The following is a 16,704-nucleotide window of genomic DNA, read 5'->3' on the forward strand; positions in this document are numbered from 1 at the left end:
CGGAGCCTGACTTCGCTCCAGGTCCCGCCGCAGTCCCTCCCGGGCCCACCCTTAGTGCGTCTGCGTCTGCGTCTGCGCGTGGACGGAGCCCCGGTCCCTCTGCTTCATCTGAACCTAGTGGGAAGAGGGCGTCAGGGGAGGGCCAGCCGCCGCCGCCCTCCCCCCCCCGCCCCCCGCCTCCCGCCTCGCACCCCACCCACCTCCAGCAGTAGGCGCTTCTCCCTCTCGTTCTTCACCTCCTCCCAGATGTCAGTCAGCTTCTTTCTGCGGACGCGGGAGACCCAGGGGAAGGGGTGGGCCGGGCAAGCCTAGAGCCCGCACCCCTCGGATCCCTGCACCTCTCCCCACTTACTCCAGCTGCACCCCCATCTGCTCCAGGGACCTCCTTAAAGCCTCCACCTGGTCCTTTATCCTCAACATGTCGTCTCCATCACTTCTGCGGTCTGTGAGATTTGGCGGGGTCGAGGAGTGCAGGATGGGGGACGTTTGGGGCTCCGCATTTTTCTGAGCAGGGGTTACATTTTTGGAGGGCACCCCTTCTTTAGGAGACTCCTCCTCTTTGGGGGTAGTCTCACCCTTCGCTGGTGCCTCCTCCAGGAGGGTTGTCGCCTCTTCCTGAGGGTGGGCCTTCTCAAGGCCAGGCGCGGACCCTGACTTGGGGTTGGACTCGGACTGGAGAAGGGAGCTGGCCCTCCTCTCCAGGGGCTGTTTTACCAGGCCGAGGGGGTGCTCCTCTGGCGTGTGCACCTCCTCTTGGGATTGAGCCTCACTGGCCTCAAGAGACCTGGCGTTTGGCGGGGCGTCTTCCTCCGGAGAGAAGTGATGGAGCTGAGTGTTGTCTCCGGCGGAGGCTTCTTCAGAGAGCACAGGCTCCGGGGTCAAGACCTTTCCTAGGGTGGGGGCCTCATCCCCAGGGGCGGCCATCTTTGGACCAGCGGCCTCATCTTTAAGTAGGACTTCTGGGACCCGGGCCTCATGCACAAAAAGGACCCTGTCTGGACTGGGGGCCTTGTCCTCAAGGGTTGGGGTCTCCTCTAGGGTAGGGACCTTCTCTGGAGTTAGGGTTTCCTCTGGAGTGGGGGTCTTTTCTGAAGGTGGGATCTTCTCTGGGTTAGGGGACTTATCTGGAGACAGAGTCTTCTCTGGACTAGGGGTCTTATCTGGAGGTGGGGTCTTCTCTGGTCTGGGGGCCCTATCCAGAGTTGGTGTCTTCTCTGGGCTGGTGGTCTTGTTCAGAACTGGGGTTTTATTCACACGAGGGCCCTTTGTAAGGCGGCTCTGCTTTTCATCCTGTAGTGACGGGGGTGTGGACTCAGCCAGGGGATGGGCCTTGATGGTCTGAGTCTGTTTCCCCTCAGCCTGAGATCCTTCACCCACAGAGCCCACACCCTGGGAACCAGCCTCTGTCTAGGATCCCTGCTCTCCCAGGTCTCGTGCCCCTCACCTGACTGGCTGCAGGGCGTTGCTGGGAAGCCTGCGTCTTGGATTGCTTTCTGCCAGGCTGGAAACGGCTGTTGGAGCCTATGAGAGCAGACCCTCAGGAATCCAGGCCTACTTGGACCCCAAGCCGCTCCCCATCACTGTCCCTTTAGCACAACCACCCCAGGGCTCACCCCACTGCAGGGAGGCAATGAGACTTACTGGAGTTTCGGGAGGGGCGCTTCTGACTGTCTCCGCTGGGTGTCCAAGATGGCCTGAAACACGTCCCCATCAGACCCGGGGCTGGGGGCAGGGAGCAGCATCTGTTTTGTACCCTCCTTCCCCCATACCCTGCTCCTTACTTGGTTTTGCTGGGCTCAGTGGGAGCTGTCACCAGCTTCTTGACTGTAGGGAGGACTGTTTTGGGCATCATCTTTTTGGATTCCTTAATGGGAGCTAGGAGGGGAGAGGGACATTTGTTCACTCACTCATTCCTTTCGTCTCAGAGTCACTGACCCTGTCCTGTGCTGTGCCCAGGGACTGGTGACAGGAGATGAATCATATTTGACCGGCTGCTGGGAGCTCTGGGGACACTGACCACAGGAACACCCCAAAGAGTTGTCAGGGAGGCTTTGTGGGGAGACGGCTCCAAATCCCCCTGATTTTTAATCTGTGCTTTTCTGACTTGTACTCAGCTTAATGCCCACGGCTGGTTCAGACTCTTCTGCTTCCTGGACCATGGCAACAACCACCTCGCTTCCAGTCCACACTCCCTCCTCTGTCTTCTCTATCATGTCTACTCCCTAAGAGACCTCATCCAGTCTTATGAGTCTAATTATCATCAATAAGTCAACGACTGCCAGATTTTCATCTCTAGTCCCTTCCTCTTCCCCGGACTCCAGATTCATACCCGATGGCCCTCGGAGTATTTCCACTTATTAGAGCTAACCTCTGGCTTCTCAACCTCCTTGTCCTCGGAATCTGGCCCTTTCCCAGTGTTCCCCATCTCACCCACTCACCCACTCAGATGACAAAGTGAGGCGTCCTCCTTGACACCTCTATTCCTTTATGCCACATGCACAAATCATCAGTAAGTCGTGTCTGTTCTGAACACATCCTGAATGCAGCCACACATCCTCACCTCCATGACTAAGCTCTCTAGATCAAGTCACACCATCTTCACAGGAACTACTGCAGCAGCCTCCAACCTGGGCCTGGGCTGCACCCACCCTGCCTACGGTGTGCTTGCCCCACAGCAGCCAGAGAGGGCCTGTGTTCTACTGGAGAAACTGACACAAAAGCAGTAAACTATGGGGACTTCCCTGGCGGTCCAGTGCTTAAGAATCCGCCTTGCAATGCAGGGGACACAGGTTCGATCCCTGGTCAAGGAACTAAGTTCCCACATGCTGCAGAGCAACTAAGCCTGCACGCCACAACGACTGAGCCTGCGCTCTGGAACCCGTGTGGTGCAACGAAAGATCTCACATGACAAAAGGAAGATCTCACATGCTGCAACTAAGACCGGATACAGCCAAACAAATCAATATTAAAAAAAAAAAACTATGTAGTGCCTTAGATAGTTATTGGGCTTCCCAGCAGGCATTAATGGTAAAGAACCCACCTGCCATTGCAGATGAAAGAAACGCAGGTTTGATCCCTGGGTCTGAAAGATCCCCTGGAGGAGGGCTCCAGTATCCTTGCCTGGAGAAGCCCATGGACAGAGGAGCCTGGTGGGCTATAGCCCATAAGGCTGCAAAGAGCTGGACACAACTGAAGCAACTTAGCACGCACGCCAGAGATTTATTAGTCGTACTGAGGAAGAATAAGCAGGGAGGGGTGTATAATTTTAAATGGGGTGATCAGGGAAAGCCACAAGGAGAAGGCGACATCAGAGCGTCTGAAGGCAGTCGCACAAGTGACTTTCACCTCCACAGCTACAGAAACAGCCACCCAGGCACAGGCAGGCATGCTGAAGCTGACTTACACACACGGTATCACACCCAGATACAAACAGAATCCCCCAATTATAGGCGCAGTGGGCGAGAGCATGGCTCCTACAGCCAGACAGCAGGCTTGGAATTCCTGCTCTATTACTTGCCAGATGGGTGGGAACCTGGCCGGTAACTTAACCTTTCTGTGCCCTGTGTCCTCACCCATGAAACATGGATAACAAGAATACCCATCCTGAAGGGTTCTGTGAGGTCTGAGTGACTTAACCCGTGAGGTGCTTAGTGGTGCTTGCTTACGGTCAAATGCTCAGGAAATGTTAATCTTGACTCCAGCTTCTTGTGGTGTGGCTGGTTAGGTGTTCTGTGGGACCCTCCCACTAGACAGCAATTATATCCTGCTTTTGGATACAATTTTAAGGCACCACTGGGCATAGAGGTAGGAGAAATCCACAAAAAAAGGGAGGAACTGGGGCCAGAAAGGAAGTGAGAGGGCAGCCCTACTTTGTGGCTACAGAGCCTGGGAACTGTGAGGAGGAGCAGGTGGCCCAGGTATGGCTCCCCTGGCTCATCACAGGCCCACAGCGCGGTAGCTACAGAGCAGCGAGAACCTAGCACCACCTTCTTCCGGAGGACTGCAGTGGTCGCTGCTGGTTGGTGCCCTCTGGCTGCTGGCAGGAGTAAAAGCAAGTCCTCTCTGAAAGTGTTTTCCCTACGGAGGCATGCCAGACTCCCACAGATTGGGATGGTATACAAAGATCCTGAAACACACGAGGGGGCAGACCACCGAGAGCAGGACCCAGCAAATGCAACACACAGCAGATACTGGAAGTGTCAGGAAGGGAACAGCGCAGTCATGCATAATATATCTGAAGAAACAAAGGACGAGCATGCAACAAAAGGGCCATGAGGCATAAACAAGCAGATTTTTCAGGGAGAGAAAAAAAGAGTTCTGAACTACTAGAGATGAAAAATAGCATTTGTGAAATAAAATGCAGTGTATAGGTTCAACAGCATATCAAACCTAGATAAAAACTAGAGAGAGAATTAGTAACTAGAAGTAGAATGAGGCAAGGAGGGAAGATTTGAAAACAATGTTAAAAGGAATGAGTTAGTATTTGTGAAATAAAATGCAACATATAGGTTAAACAGCAGATTAAACCTAGATAAAAGCTAGAGAGAGAATTAGTAAACCAGAAGTAGAATGAGACAAGGGGTGAAAATTTGAAAGCAGTGTTAAAAGGAATCGGTAACAGAAGCAGGGTTTGACTATGGCTGAGTGAGGTAGGTGGTAGATAAACCCTCTCCCCACATAGCAACTCTAAAGCTGGATTAAAAGTGACAAACCACCATTTCAGCACTTGGATACTGACCAAAGGTGTAAAGTAATCTGAGCAGTACTTGCACCTGATGGTGTTCTTGCCTGCTCCCTTCCTCCCCCCAGTCCCTGCTGCCTTGGTCCACGTGGCCGTTCTACAGGGTGGGACAGAGAAGGGTCAGCAGCTTCACTGCCATGGTTGAAGGGAACTCAATCAATATGGTGCGCAATTTTGGATTTGGCTTTGGTTTCACTGCTATGACACCCAAAGCACAGCAACCAAAGAAAAAATGGGTAGGTGTGACTTCATAAAAATTTAAAACATCAAAGAACACCATCAAGAAAGTGAAAAGCCAACCCAAAGAATGGGGGGAAATACCTGCAAATCATACATGATCAGGGACTTTTACCTAGAAAATATAAAAAACTCCCACAATTCAATAGTAAAAAGCCAATCCAACTAAAAATTGGGCAAAGGACCATTTCTTCAAAAGAAGGTATACTTGTAGTCAATAAACAGGAAAAGATACTCCACATCATTAGCTTTCAGAGAAATGCAAAGCAAGACCACAATGAGATAGCATTTCACATCCACTAAGATGGTTACAATCAAAAGACAGATAATAACAAGTATTGGTATGAATGTGGAGAAACTGGAGCCCTCATACACTATTAGCAGGAATATAAAATGGTACAGTCACTTTGGAAAACAGCCTGCCAGTTCTTCTCAAAAATAGATCGTGTGTGTGTGAGTGTCTCTGTTAGTTGCTCAGTTGTGTCCAACTCTTTGTGACTCCATGGACTGTAGCTGACCAGGCTCCTCTGTCCATGGAATTCTCCAGGCAAGAATACTGGAGTAGGTTGCCATTCCCTTCTCCAGGGGATCTTCCCCTGGAAGAATTTCTTTCATTGGTATATACCCAAGAGAAATGGAAGCATATCCACATAAAATATTGTACACAAAAGTTCATAGCCGGGACTTCCCTGGTGGTAGAGCGGATAAGAATCCACCTGCCAGTACAGGCACCCAGGTTTGATCCCTGGTCAGGGAACTAGATCCCACATGCTGCAACTAAAGTATCCTGTGTGCCATAACTAAGACCTTGGGCAGCCAAAAAATAAATAAAAATAAATATTTTTTTAAAAAGAATATTATTAGGCAATAAAAAGGAATGAACTATATACATAATACAGAATGGATGAAACTTGAAAATATTATTCTAGGTGAAAGAAGCCCATTAGAAAGACCATATATTATATGATATCATGTATATGAAATGTAGGCAGATCTATCAAGACAAAGATTAGTGGTTGTCTTGGGATGGGGAGGGGAGAATGGGGAAACTGGTGGGATAATGGCTAAACAGTATAGCGGGTGGAACCTCCCTTGTGGTTCAAGGGTTAAGACTCTGCACACCCAATAAAAGGAGCTTGGGTTTAATCTCTGGTCATGGAAGAAGATCCCACATGCCACAATTAAGAGTTGTGGGTGCAACTAAAGGTCTGCATGCCTTAACACACCCCAATTTAAAGGCAGAGAATGTCGGACTGAATTAAAAAAACAAGATCCAACTACATACTGTGGACAACAGATTCAAAGACACAAATAGGTTGACAATAAAAGACTGGAGAAAGATATATCACACGAATAGTAACCATAATAGTACCAAAATGTTAATATCAGACAGAACTAGCTTTGAGACAAGAAAAATTACTGAAGACAAAGAGGGAGAGGTTATAATGATAAGCAGGTGAATACATCAGGAAGAGATAATAATTACAAATGTATATTCCCTAAAAACAAAGCTTAAAACATAGATTAAAAAAAACACAGAATTGAAAGGAGAAATAATTAAAAAACAATAGTTGGAGGTTTTGTTCAGGAGAAAGGTTAAGACTGAATTCAGACTTGTAAAGTTAAATATATCTGGTAAATTTCAAGAGCAATCACTAAAATAATAAATATAAAGTACAAATTTCAGAAAAATGAAAAAAGTGAAACATGAAAAAAGAAAATAATTGAAAAACATTTTAAAATAATTATGATTAATATAGTCTAAACTCATCAATATATCACCAAAGAAAAAGAATTGCAAACTAGAGTTTAAAAACAAAGGTAATTTCTAGAGATCTTTTGCAAAACAATGTGCATATGGTTAACACTATTGTACACTTAAAAATGGTTAGAATTTTTTTTTAAGTATTTGAATATTTTAACAGGAGACTGAATAAGAATATACTAACAGATTGAATAAGAAAAGAGAGAAGGAAAAAATAAACACTATTAGAAATGAAGAAAAGACGTAACTACGGACGCAGATGAGATTAAAAAGATTATGAGAATATTATGGAAAACATTATATAAATGATTAGAAAATGTTGATTAAATGGATAATTTGAACATATAACTCACTAGAACCGATTCAAGAATTTTCATGAGGTTTTTGGTCAACCATGGTTACCCAGGAAGCAGGAGCCAGAAGGCTAGTTGTATGCATCTCCTAAGGTGTGAGGTTTCTTCTCCCTCTGAGAACAGTTGTAAAGGGGTCTTTGTAGATGTAATAAAGTCATGAGGAGGTCATACTAGGTTAGCGTGGACCCTAACCCAGTGACTGGTATCCTTCTCAGAGGAGGGAAATCGGGACAGGCACACACAGGGCAGAAGACCTTGTGAAGACCAAGACAGAGAGCAGAGCGACGCACCCACAACCCAGAGGCCGCCGGCAGCTGAGAGGAAGCAAGGAAAGACCCCTCCCCCAGACCCACCACGGGGACACGGCCGTGTCAGCTCCTGGCTGTGGGCTTCCAGCTTCTGAAAGTGTTCCATTAAGCCAGAGGGTGGGGCAGGGAAGAAAAAGAAACAAAGAATTTTAGCCAGAAGCCAGACTTGCTTATAACTATAAAAAAAACTAAAGTAGTTTAAAATCTTCCCATAACAGAAGAAAACAGGACCAGATGAATCTACAAGCAAATTTTATCAGCTTTCAAAGAAAGATGATTCCCATCTTATGTAAGATCTAAAAGATATTTAAAGATATGACAAAAAAAAAAAAAAAAGTATATTCCTTGGGATTTCCCCTGTGGGCAGTGATTAAGAATCTGCCTGCTGATGCAGGGGACATGCAGGGTTCAAGTCCTGGCCTGGGAAGATCCCACATGCTGGGGGACAACTAGGCCAGTGTGCCACAGCTACTGAGCCTGACCTCTGCAGCAAGAGAAGCCACTGCAATGAGAAGGCCATACACCACACCTGGAGAGTAGCCCTTGCTCGCCATGACTAGAGAAAACCCCCACACAGCAAAGAAGGGCCCATGTGCTGCAATGAAGACCCCAAAATAAACAAATAATTTGTTTAAAAAAGTATATTTCTTAACTCATTCAGGGGCCAGTATAGTATTGATGATCAGATGAAGACAGTAAAAAATAAATGCAAAAATCTGAAGGGGAAAAAAAAACTGAGATGGTATCCCAATAGCACATAAAAAAATAATAAACCATGACCAATATGAATTCATCCCTGGAATATAAGGGTGACTTAGTATTAGAAAATCCTACAAATATCTTTATATTGACAAATTAAAGAAGAAAAACCATTTAATCATTTCAAATAATTCACATAAACAATGGAAAATTTGATACCCACTTTTGATAAAAATTCCAAGTAAAATAAATAGAAAGGATCTTCCTTAATCAGACAAAAACACACTTACAAAAGATCTAAGCATCAGATATCATTGTGAAAGGGAAAAAGTTTGAAGCATTTCATTTATAATCAGGAACACAGTAATGATATTCAGTATTACTATTTCTATTCAATACTGTATTACAATCCTAGCCACTAAAGTAAAATAAGAAAATGAAATTAAAAAGGTTGTAAGACGTGAAAAGATTGAGCCAAACTGTCATTACTCACAGATGAAATTGACTGTCTTCATAGAAAAGTATTAAGGATTTATAGATTCAATATATTTCTATAGCCCAGGAAGAAAAGGGATATCTAATTTTCAAAAAAAACACAATAAAACTCACATGCAGAAATAATACATAGCGCTAGAACAAGTGATAATCTATATGGAAAAAAGTATAATTGGATCACTCACTAAAATCAATGCTACATAGACAAAAGCACTTAAAAATGAAAAGCAACCCTTTACAAGTTTTGAAGAAAATATAAACAACTGTCTTTCTGAACTTCAGGCGTGAAGGGATTTCTTAAACAATAAAAACACCTACCAATCATTAAAGATAAGACTGATATGTGTGTATTAAAATTACTCCTAGCAACCTAAATGTCCATTTACAGAGGAATGGATAAGAAGATGTGGTGTATATACACAATGGAATATTACTTGGCCATAAAAAAGAACAAAATAATGCTATTTGCAGCGACACGGATGGACCTAGAGATTGTCATGCTGAGTGAAGACAGAGAAAGACAAACATCATAGATCATTCATATGATTAGATCATAAAATTTAAAAATTAGACCATATGAGGAATCTACTTTTAAAAAATGACATATAGATAAATAAGCTATAAGGATTTATTATTGAATAGCTTTAAGGATTTATTGGGCTTCCCTGATAGCTCAGTTGGTAAACAATCCTCCTGCAATGCAGGAGACCCTGGTTCGATTCTTGGGTTGGGAAAATCCGCTGGAGAAGGGATAGGCTACCCACTCCAGTATTCTTGGGCTTCCCTCTTGGCTCAGCTAGTAAAGGATCTGCCTGCAATGCGGGAGACCTGCATTCAATCCCTGGGTTGGGAAAGATCCCCTGGAGAAGGAAAAGGCTACCCACTCCAGTATTCTGGCCTAGAGAATTCCATGGACTGTATAGTCCATGGGGTTGCAGAGTCGGACACGACTGAGTGACTTTCACTTCACTTCACTTCAAGGATTTATCATTATTGTAAAATAGAGCCAATATTTTACAATAACTTTAAATGGAGTAAAAGAGGTAAAAATTTTGAATCACTATGTTGTACACCTGAAACTAATAGAATATTGTAAATCACCTATACTTCAAAAAAGCTTCTTTTAATTTACAACTCCTATTCATTAAAAAAAAGAAAAGCCATAAACTGAAACTATCTATAACATGTGCATCCCATAATCAGAATATATAACGAACTCAACAGCTATCACTAACCAGGGAAATATAAACAAAGACCACAACGAGATGCTGTTTTGTGCCAGATTCACAAAAATAATGAAATCTGATAATAGCAAGCATTTAAGAGGGTTTGGATCAGTATGCTCTCATACACCAATGGTGGAGTGAAGTATACAAGTCCTTTGGAAACACCAATGTGATTTTACCTCGTAAAAGCTGAATATTCACATACCGTACTATCTAGCAGCGCTATCTAGCATATTCTAGAGAAGCATTATACCTGTATGCTGGGAGACAGTGTTTATAGCAGCACCATAAGAGTGAAAACTATAAACAGTGAAAATGTCCAACCAGGAATAGACCAGATACACAAATTGCGGTAATTCCTACAAGGAATAGTAAAGAACACAGCAAAACAAATGAACTACGGGGACTTCCCTAGTGGTCCCGTGGCTAAGACTCCACTCTCCCAAAGCAGGGGGCCGAGGTTCGATCCTTGATCAGGGAACTAGATCCCACCTGCTGCAACTAAGAGTTTGCATGCTGGAACTAAAAGATCCTGAGTGCCACAAGAAGACTGAAGGTCCTGAGTGCCTCACCAAAGACCTGGAGCGGCCAAGTAAATATTTAAAAAGAAAAGAAAAATAAATAAACTACATCTACACACAACATGGATGTGAATTTTAGAAACATAATATTGACTAGAAAGAAGAAAACCATAAACATATGATACCATTTTTATACAACTCAAAATAAGACTATATTAAACGATAACTCGTTTAGGCATAGAACATAAATGAATACACCTAAAAACTCCAGGGAATTATTCAAAATTCAGGATAGTGGTTACTGGTTACCTCTGATGTGGGGAGAGGAGCAGAAGGGAAAGAGGAATACCCAAACCACTGGCAATTCTAGTTCTTGGGTTTGGGTGACCGGCCATGGGTGTTCGTTGTTAAGTTTTAAAACACATACGTTACGTATATTTTTGGACTGTGTGCATTACATTAAAACATAAAGACACATCCCACAGATACACTGACACATAAACAGAGCTATTCTCTGACTCACTTGATAGATACGTGAACACAAAGTCTCAAAGGCCCAGATATACTGATCCATACATTTCCTCACAAAATGAAACAAATGTAAACACAGTCATTAATGAGAATGATAGCTCAGGACAGAGGAACAGGAACGTAGTAACACACACGAAGTGACACAGTCCTAACACGGACCCACCAGACATTCCTACCAGGCCTTTAACCCATGGGGAGGTACCTCCTAAGGGTGTGCACTGGACCACTGGGAAGCTACAGGTGTCTGTGAGCACCTGGACTGGTGGGCCTCCCAGAAATCACTCCCCAGTCCCAGGCTTCCCGGGCACCCACCTGATTCCTGAGATACCACTTTCCGTGGGACCAGCTTCTTGATCTACGCAGAAAAAAGTGTCAGAATCGGAAGAGGAGCCCTCACACTTCTAGGTCCACTCTCGCTTGTGGGTGGCCCTCAGCTGTGTCCAGCGAGTGCCACCACCCTCAGCTTTGTCCAGAGTGGCCTGCCCCTTGCCACCAGAGTCCCTGGCTCCATACTCACTGGGGGAGGTGGGAGCACAAAGTTATCCGGGAAAAGTCCTCTTCTGCCTTGAGACTCTCCTTCCCACCAGCCCTTATCCTCTGTGACCTGGGAGAGCAAGAGGTCGTGGGGAGATGAGCCAGACCCCCAAGCTCCTTCCTTCCCTAAGCCCACGCTTCTCAACATCCCCCGTCCCCGTGCCCTCCCTCGCCCTGTGTCTTGCCCACCTTCCTCAGTACTTTCACCTCATCACCCCTCCGAAGAGCCAACTCGTCTGGGGCCTCAGGATGGTAGTCAAACAGGACCCTGTAGGTCTCGGGGTAGGAGACTGAGGGGAGTTCAGTTCACTGACGCCAAATCCCCTCCCTGCACAAGTCATAGGCTCCCTCCTCCATCAGCCTACCTGGGCACCCCCTCCCCCGAGTCACAGGGGCTTGGGGAAGAGGATTTTGAGGGACCCTTTGGCGGGGTGCTCACCTGTCTGCAGGTAGTCTGGAGGGCTGTCATAGGTCAGGCTGCTCAGCTAGTGGGAGCAGGGGAAGGACCAAGCTGAGCCTCCAACCCCCTAAGAGGAACTCACCAACTCTGCCCATTCCACCCACTTTACCTTAGGAGGCCACTGGGGACCAAGGATGACTGAAGGGATGTCTGGATTGCCAAGGCCTGGTGGGGGATAGAGAGGTTAGGGAGGGTGCTAATGCAGTTGAGGTCATGGGAAAGGTCAAAGGGGTCATAGGGCAAGATGTGCAGATCACAGGTTCAGGCCACTGGGGCAGGTCACTGAAGATTGTAGTCTGGTCACAGGGGTTCACGGGGTCACAGGGTCCAGGTCTCACTTGGGGGCCCACTGTCCAGCAACTCCACAAAGTTGGATGGGAAGGCTCCCAGCTGCCCGTTCTTCTTCCCCAGCCACCAGCCGTCCTCAATCTGGGAAGGGGGGAGGACGCAGGGGCATCTAGTCCTGCCCCAAGGGTCTCCCTAGCAATATTAAACCCTGATTCACCCCGATTCTGCCCAGATGACCCCTCTCCTCCCTTGCTCCCTCACTTTCCCATTTCTGTGCCCCTCATCAATTCCATCACCCACAACCTCACGGCACCCATGTCTCCTCACTCAGAGATTCCATCGTCTCCCCTCAAACCCCTCATCCATCACCTCATCCCCTCACCTCCTTTATCACTTCCACAATCTCCCCAGCTTGCAACTGCAGCTCGTCCGCCTGCTCCGGAGTGTAGTTGAAGTTTGCCTTGCACCATTTTCGGGGGCCCAGAAATTTGACTGAGCAACCTGGTGTCGGTCGAGAGTGAAGCAGCTTGAGTCTCACGCTCCAATCCGCGGAGCTGGGGGAGAGGCGGGACGCGCGCTCTCACCCTTCCTGCATCTAGGCCCCACCCCAGGGCGGAGCATTGTACTTGAGAACCAATCACGGGTCGAGCCGTGGACGCGCAGCCCCGCCCAGAGCCGCGCCCTTCAAGGCGAGTTGGGGACAACCCGGGCGCTGGGGCTCCGCGCGCGCGCGCATCCACGTGCACCCGCGCTCACCTTGGCGGCGCGCACAGCGCGGTCTCGGCGCCTCCCTCGAGCAGCGGAGAATCTCCGGGATCTCCTGCGAAAGAGCGCACCGAGAGAGGGGCTCTCAGCTCCCTGGGGAGCGCGCAGAGAAACCCCGCCTGACCTCCGGCTCTACCTCACCTGCACCAGGGACTCCGGGAAGAGGCCACAGCGGCCTCCCAGCTCTCCACGCATCCAGCCCCGTGCGGGCCCCTTGCACACCTGCCGGATCACGTCACCAGGCGCCAGGCTCAGCTCTTCCTCCTTCTCCGCGCGATAACCGGCCAGGACCAGCACCTCTGCGGGCGGAGGATGGCGCGGGCACGCGGTTCAGAAGAGCCCAGTCGGGGCTGACTGGCCCTGGCGCGAGTCCCGGACCCAGTGTGGACAGCGAGAGAGCGTAGTAGTGGTGTAGGCTTTTAAGGCTATTTCCAGGCAGAAGAGCCACCCCAAACCCTCTGCACATACCCATGGCTTCCGGGGCTCCTTCCGGAGCCGAGCAGAGAGGATGGTGTGGTAGCGTTAGCAGCCGAGTACTGGGTCCAGGTAGGTTGGGACTAGCTGCGAGATTGTGAAGCCAAGGAGGCGGAGACGCAAGCCCATAGGTTGGGCTCCGGTGCAGGGAGTGGGTGTGGGAGGGGGCGGCCCGGATCGGCAGGTTCGGCCCCCAAACTATGGGTAAAGACTCCAGGACCTCTGGCCAGTGCTGGGGTCACAGCTCCCCGACAAGCTATCTGCCCAACTACCTCCCCTCCTTATCCTAGCCTTGGCTGAGTCTCCGACTCGCCACTGGCACAGAGCCGTCCCTGGCTTACCCTCTCCTGGTTCTTAGCTGCATGGGAGTCGACAGCATACCAGGGTGGGGCCCCCAGCAGGCAGCAACCGCTCTTAGACGGGTCCTGGATGGGTGGAGTGGGTGGTTGCTCAGTGTGCACCAAGTTACTGCTGCTTTCCCTGGGAGGTGTATTCTCCCTGTAGTCCCTTCAAGGGGAGAGGAAGAGCTTAAAAACCCTTTCTTCAGGCCAATGGGGCCTAGCTTGGTTTCAGGAAACACCAAGGGATTCTCCTCAGGGGAAGACAGGAAGGCAACTTCCGGAGCTTTCAAGGCTCGTGGTTTCCTACAGCCAAGGCCAGAGCTGGCAAAGGTTAGTGCCAGTCCCAGGTGGGCCAGGCTAACTTTCAGATCATCTTCCTGCTTAGTGGTGAACACACAGAAGGCCAAGCCTGTCATCCACACCCCTTGACCCCTGCCCCACTGCTTTGGAAGCCAAAGTTCTTGCTTACAATGACACCACAGTGGAAAAATCTGGTTCTCCTAGGGTGTCTAAGGAACAGGATATGAAGCAAAATCACTGGAATGGGAATGAGGAGTTATTACCCAACACAGATTGGCTGAGGCTCCTCCCAGAACAATCTTGTGTGCAGCTGGAGGGGATGGGGCTGCAAGAGTCTGGGCCCAGCCCCGCAGACATTTCATCCTTCTGGTTCCCTGAAGTTGCTATGGGGGGACATCCACCACCTGCCCCCACCACACCCACCCACACCCACTCAGGGTGACAATGACCAGAGCCATTTGCATCTGCCACTTCATTTATTTTTTTATTTGCAGGAGGAGTTGAAACAAATTTTAAGGGTATTTTCATTCCCCCCCCCAAACATGAATCATTCAAGTAAAACCAACTTAACTATAGAAATGTAGCAAAGTAAGGGGAAAGTAGCATAACAACCCAGGAGGCAAAGGTTGGGGGGGAAGAGGTGGGTGCAGTCCGCATATAACATATGCATAAATGCCATATGATTCACCTGCTCAGGACCGCCTCCCCAGAAGGCAAGCACAAGGACCATTTTAAGAGGATGTTTTCCCCCCAAACATCGGAGAATGTTTCAACTTAAAGCTTAAGGTTTAAAAAAAAAAAAAAGGGAAAAGAAAAAAAAAAAAACAAAAAACCCCCACAAACCACCCAGCCATAACCACCTTCCTTAATCGATCATAGGAGTTTCTTTTCATTTTATAAAAAGATTAATAAAAAATATTGAAAAAATTATTTTCTCATCTTATATTTGTAAAGATAATAGAAGTCAGAAGTTTCTTAGAAAACAGACCAGAAACTGCCATCCAGTTTCCACCCCTGTTGCTGAGGATCAGCAGGTCTAGAAAGTTTGGGATACTGGAGCTGCTGGTGGAGAAGGGGAAGCCCAGCCCACAAGAAATCAGAAAATACTGGGGGGAGGGGAGGTGCGCACATGGGGTGTGGTTAGGAGCAACACCACGTGATACATGGCTGCGCAGAAAAGTGGAACACAAGGTGGTCAGAAAGGCCTTGAACTCCTCCTCGACATACAAAACCAAGTTTTACAAAGACCCACGCAGTTTGGTCCCAAACTGAGGTGAACACATCAATATTTATTCACATGCTTTGTTTTCTCTTTTAAGAATCAAAGTTGCCCAAATTAAATCTTTCTGCTAATGTTACTATATATGCCTAAAAAATAAAAAAAGGGGGCTTTTAAAATAAGGATAAAGAGACTGAAAATCAAATTAGTCCTCAGCTCCAAATGAAATGAAATAAAGAATAAAACTGTTGGTTTCTAACAGGGAACAAACCAAAATCCAAGTTATCGCTCTGCCCTCCCTACCCCAGCCCCCACCCCACACACCAACAATAAACAAGAAACACGTAGCTAAAGCCCAACATGGTGTGTTCTGCTCAAGAGCTGGGCCTGACCCCAGGCCAGCTGCCTCTGTCTGGTGGGACGCCAGGATGCTCTTCGGCAGTTGTAGGACATTTTGCATGGCTGGTGGGGGGTAGGGGTGGGATTTTCAGAATCTTCTTGAGGCTCCTCTGTTTAGCTCCTCACCAGCCGTCTCCCGGCGCCTCTCTCCATCGGGCAGGGGCTCCCAGCAAGAGTGGCCGCTACTCAGTTGTCGGCTGTAAATTGTCCTTCTCTTCTCGGTTCTCTGTCCCACTCTCATCGTCTTCAATCTCCCCTTCCTCCCCACTGAACTTGTCATGGGCCCACTTGGGGCTGGTGCTGGATTTCCGGAACATGAACCGGCCTCGACCGCGAGGGAAGGCTCCTCGGCCCCGGCCCCGGCTCACCCACTTCTCACTGCCTTCGCCTTCACGGTCATCATGCTTAAAAGAAAAGGAAAACTGTCATCAATGCCAGAGTAAACAAGAGCAGCCTCTCCTCTACACCTACCCAAATGTGACTTTCCCAAACGAATCTATGTCCTGTCCTCCTCCCTGTCCCCACTGGAAAAATGCTACTGATTCAGATCTAAGAGAATATTCAGTTCGGTTCCTTGAATTCTAAGGCAGTAGTTTAGGCACTGTAATGATGATGATGATAAAATCTTCAAAGACCTTTTCTTACATTATCTCATTTAATCCTCACATTTACCCTACCCTATCATTATCAACCCTCCACTATGCAGATGAGAAAACAGCCAGGGGAACTTTAAGTAACTCCATATTATTTAGAACACATTCTCTCGGGGCGGGGGGGGGGTGGCGCACAGGTGTAAGCCAATCACCCCCAAACATGCAACTCTTTCTGATCCGAGTTGTCTGTAAGCTAAGACAGGAAGCAACACAGAACACACACACAGCTGGGAGTCTTATCCAGCTCTCCCAAGCCTCCCCTCAGCCAAGAATAGGCAGTGAGACCAAGGGCAAATGGCTCATGGTCTCAGACCAGTACTGGCAAAGGCAAGGCCAGAACCCAGCCTCCTGTCTCGCATCTTTCCTCCTTTCTCAGTTTTATGCAAGAAGGCAGT

At 47.7% G+C, this 16,704-nt stretch overlaps 2 protein-coding genes across 3 annotated transcripts in view; both read right to left on the bottom strand.

The window, feature by feature from the left end:
• Positions 1-3: 3 nt before the first annotated feature.
• SH3D21 (SH3 domain containing 21) lies at positions 4-13,430 on the bottom strand. The gene is made up of 16 exons (XM_068965788.1): positions 13,392-13,430; positions 13,065-13,222; positions 12,915-12,978; positions 12,541-12,659; positions 12,209-12,299; positions 11,980-12,035; positions 11,850-11,895; positions 11,600-11,700; positions 11,394-11,480; positions 11,189-11,231; positions 1,782-1,875; positions 1,642-1,694; positions 1,445-1,521; positions 353-1,290; positions 201-264; positions 4-114 (listed from the first exon to the last, which is right to left on the bottom strand). Exons 1-16 carry the CDS (start codon positions 13,393-13,395, stop codon positions 52-54), a joined length of 2,058 nt encoding a protein of 685 aa, XP_068821889.1. The 5' UTR covers positions 13,396-13,430; the 3' UTR covers positions 4-51.
• Positions 13,431-14,543: 1,113 nt separating this feature from the next.
• The window catches only part of THRAP3 (thyroid hormone receptor associated protein 3), a 68,769-nt gene continuing 66,608 nt past the window's right edge, over positions 14,544-16,704 (bottom strand). For both annotated transcript variants that reach the window (XM_068963918.1, XM_068963917.1), the window contains exon 12: positions 14,544-16,060. In XM_068963918.1, coding sequence (XP_068820019.1) covers positions 15,839-16,060 — 222 coding nt within the window. In that variant the 3' untranslated portion in view covers positions 14,544-15,838. The remainder of the gene's footprint in view (positions 16,061-16,704) is intronic.

This window comes from Capricornis sumatraensis, chromosome 2 (assembly GCF_032405125.1).
Source record: "Capricornis sumatraensis isolate serow.1 chromosome 2, serow.2, whole genome shotgun sequence".
Taxonomy (NCBI): Eukaryota; Metazoa; Chordata; class Mammalia; order Artiodactyla; family Bovidae; genus Capricornis; species Capricornis sumatraensis.

What these genes read in the sequence shown, in the direction of transcription:
- SH3D21 (XM_068965788.1), bottom strand. An exon ending in AGGTGAAAGTACTGAGGAAG is followed by an intron (nt 11,481 to 11,599) that starts GTGGGCAAGACA and finishes TTGCTCTCCCAG; the next exon opens with GTCACAGAGGATAAGGGCTG. An exon ending in CAGATGGGGGTGCAGCTGGA is followed by an intron (nt 265 to 352) that starts GTAAGTGGGGAG and finishes CCGCGTCCGCAG; the next exon opens with AAAGAAGCTGACTGACATCT.